At 32.0% G+C, this 3,797-nt stretch overlaps 1 protein-coding gene across 1 annotated transcript in view; it reads right to left on the bottom strand.

Annotated features, from left to right (window-relative positions):
* Positions 1 to 1,628: 1,628 nt before the first annotated feature.
* Positions 1,629 to 3,797, bottom strand: part of LOC111083652 (histone deacetylase HDT2-like) — a 6,918-nt gene continuing 4,749 nt past the window's right edge. The window contains exons 4-5 of the mRNA XM_022380297.1: positions 3,129 to 3,488; positions 1,629 to 1,808 (exon numbers count right to left, since the gene is read on the bottom strand). Of these exons, the coding sequence (XP_022236005.1) occupies positions 1,789 to 1,808; positions 3,129 to 3,488 (380 nt within the window). The 3' untranslated portion in view covers positions 1,629 to 1,788. The remainder of the gene's footprint in view (positions 1,809 to 3,128; positions 3,489 to 3,797) is intronic.

Raw genomic sequence — 3,797 nt, 5'->3', positions numbered from 1 at the left:
ATGTTGTACAAGATAGGTATGTTATAGTAACCCTTACTGTATGTTTTACAAGACAGGTATGTTATAGTAACCCTTACTGTATGTTTTACAAGACAGGTATGTTACACTCACACCTTACTGTATGTTGTACAAGATAGGTATGTTATAGTAACCCTTACTGTATGTTTTACAAGACAGGTATGTTATAGTAACCCTTACTGTATGTTTTACAAGACAGGTATGTCACACTAACCCTTACTGTATGTTGTACAAGATAGGTATGTTATAGTAACCCTTACTGTATGTTTTACAAGACAGGTATGTTATAGTAACCCTTACTGTATGTTTTACAAGACAGGTATGTCACACTAACCCTTACTGTATGTTGTACAAGATAGGTATGTTATAGTAACCCTTACTGTATGTTGTACAATATAGGTATGTCACACTAACCCTTACTGTATGTTGTACATAACAGGTATGTTATAGTAACCCTTACTGTATGTTTTACAAGACAGGTATGTTAACATACCTATCTTGTACAACATACAGTAAGGGTTACTATAACATACCTGTCTTGTAAAACATACAGTAAGGGTTAGTGTGACATACCTGTATTGTACAACATACAGTAAGGGTTACTATAACATACCTATCTTGTACAACATACAGTAAGGGTTACTATAACATACCTATCTTGTACAACATACAGTAAGGGTTACTATAACATACCTATCTTGTACAACATACAGTAAGGGTTACTATAACATACCTATATTGTACAACATACAGTAAGGGTTACTATTAGTAACCCTTACTGTATGTTGTACAAGATAGGTATGTCACACTAACCCTTACTGTATGTTGTACAAGATAGGTATGTTATAGTAACCCTTACTGTATGTTGTACAATATAGGTATGTTACACTAACCCTTACTGTGGGTTCAAACAATAGCAAATGGCAATTCAAACCATTTTTGATTTTTTATCAATATTTTATGTTGTCCTAATCATTTCTCTTTTCTAAAATCTAATTTGTAAGTATTGAAAATACTAAATTATTCAATCTTGAGTCGTCAGTTCGAGAATATAATTTTATAATTATTACATCAGTTTCTGAGTAAATTGATTTAAGAAAAATAAACATTTGTCCTCATCGATAATAGATGGCGCCACCAAACTATTCTTTTTATTCCATTACATTTCAGTAAATAATTTGTAGAACTTTTAGAAAACTACAACTAATTTCATATTGATGGCATTTAAATAATAAGTGATATTTTCGAATTTAGGGTTAAAATACAGAATTTAAAACTTAAGTAAAATTAAATCGAAGGGATTTGTTGAATTGTTTGTTTGTAATTAAACACAAAGCTACACAATGGGCTATCAGTGCTCTGCCCACCACGGATATCGAAACCCGTATTCTGGCGTTGTAACTCCGCAGAAATACCGCTATGCCACTGGGGGGCTTTGTTGAATTAAAAAATTCTATTACGATGCATATTTTTTTCTTCGCCACTTTAGGACTTAGTGGTTCCCTCACCAAAACAACGGTGTTCCAATATAATTCAGAAGAAACCACGAAAATGTTCCATAAGAAAGGCATATGTAGGGTATTCGTAATAAACATAACCACACAAAATAATATTTTTTCAAATGCTTTTATTTAACATTAAAAGTTGACAATCAATTTCCCGCCTCCAAAGAAGAAGAATGGATTTCAGCGACATCTATATTTCTTTAGTTTAGTTGACAGTTTATTATCTCAAGACGAAAGTATGAAGGTTCTATTTTAATCGATCCCATTACCTGCATGCAAAATACACTGTAAAAAATAAGAAGATTGATAAACTAAACATGTGCAGGAAATAAGGTGGGTTTACTACATTTTGTAATATTCTATCGTTAGATTTGTGTTACATTTTAAACTCTACTTTCAACAAGTAAACACGCTTCATTAAATGGGAAAACTATAATTAGTTTAGTAGAAAATATAACACTTTCGAATACGCAAATAAAACATACTTAGTATTAATGACATATTGTTTCTAAGCCTTTTCTAAGAAATAAGACAAAATCTGAGGGTAAAATAAGCACTTCAAATTTCATGAACCAATATTTTGTTATTTGTTTGTATTTTACAGTTACAATCGTCCTAAGATATATAAATTTATAATCATCGTTTTAATAACTTAAGAACACAGAGATTATCTAACGAACTTTTGAATTTGATATCATAATCCTGTACATCCACTGACATCAATAAATAAAAAATAATTATCGTTCATTTATAATATACTGATAAACTGGTCATTCTGTTGTGATTGAAAGGTTAGAGAAAATCGACCTTCAACCTCCAGATGATTATAAAAGAAATTTTCGTTTGAATCATCGTTTCGCTTTTGCAACTTCGTCACTTCTTTTATAATCATCTGGAGGTTAAAGGTCGTTTTTCTCTAACTTTATATTCAAAATCTTTCCAGTGTGAACTAGAAATTTTGAGAGATAAAAAATATTTGTTCGTTGTTAAGTAGTAAACAACCAAATAATGAACAATATGATTGTTTGTTATTAAGTAAACAACCAAATAATGAACAATATGATTGTTCGTTGTGAAGTAAACAACCAAATAATGAACAATATGATTGTTCGTTGTGAAGTAAACAACAAAATAATGAACAATATGATTGTTCGTTGTGAAGTAAACAACCAAATAATGAACAATATGATTGTTTGTTGTTAAGTAAACAACCAAACAACGAACAATATGTGTTGTGCCAGTACAGAAATAGTTTGTTTGTTGTTTTTAATTTCCCGCAAAGCTACACGAGGGCTATCCGCACTAGCCATCCCTAATTTAGCAATGTAAAGACTAGAAGGAAGGCAGCTAGTCATCACCACCCACCGCAAACTATTGGGCTACTCTTTTACTAACGAATAATGGAATTGACCGTGACATTATAATGCCCCCCACGGCTGGCGAGCAAGTTTGGTGGGACTCGAACCTGGCACCTACAGTTATAGAACTTATTAAAATGTTCCCAATAATTCACACCAACGTTTTAGTGATAAAGTTATATTTCAAAGAACCGTACTTTAGTGTTAAATATTGATTTAGAATATATATATATATATAACTCCTTACCAAACGAGTTATTGTCTTTTTTTTTTTCACCGGCGACTTTCTGCTTGCCACCTTTGCTATATCGGCGTGTCCAGCTTTTCTGGACTTTAAGTTTTCCACCGGCGACTTTCTGCTTGCCACATTTGCTTTTCTGGACTTTACAACAACAACAACAACAACATTTGCGTTTTCTACGACAACCCTTGGACTTTTTGTCGCTTTTTTTATTTGACTTCTTCTCATCATCTTCTTTTGACTCATCCTCATTTGATTTTTCATCATCTTCCTCTTCATCCCCATCTTCCTCTTCATCCTCATCTTCCTCTTCATCCTCATCTTCCACTTCATCCTCATTTTCCTCTTCATCATCTTTATAATTACCTTTATAAAATAATTCATGATCAATCTGTAACTTTACATACTTCTAAAAATATTAGAAACTTTATAAATACATCAATTTTACCTCAAAGTAACTGAAACTGAACGGTCTTTTATGTACACTTAGGTTAAACAATCAGGTCTGTATTTGTTGTTGAACGGTCTTTTATGTACACTTAGGTTAAACAATCAGGTCTGTATTTGTTGTTGAACGGTCTTTTATGTACACTTAGGTTATACACTCAGGTCTGTATTTGTTTTTGAACGGTCTTTTGTGTCACTTGGATTAAACAGTCAGGTTTGTTTTGTTTT

This window comes from Limulus polyphemus, unplaced genomic scaffold (assembly GCF_000517525.1).
Source record: "Limulus polyphemus unplaced genomic scaffold, Limulus_polyphemus-2.1.2 Scaffold10511, whole genome shotgun sequence".
Taxonomy (NCBI): domain Eukaryota; kingdom Metazoa; phylum Arthropoda; class Merostomata; order Xiphosura; family Limulidae; genus Limulus; species Limulus polyphemus.
The sequence above is the reverse complement of the archived record's forward strand: the minus strand, read 5'-3'. Positions and strand labels throughout refer to the sequence as shown.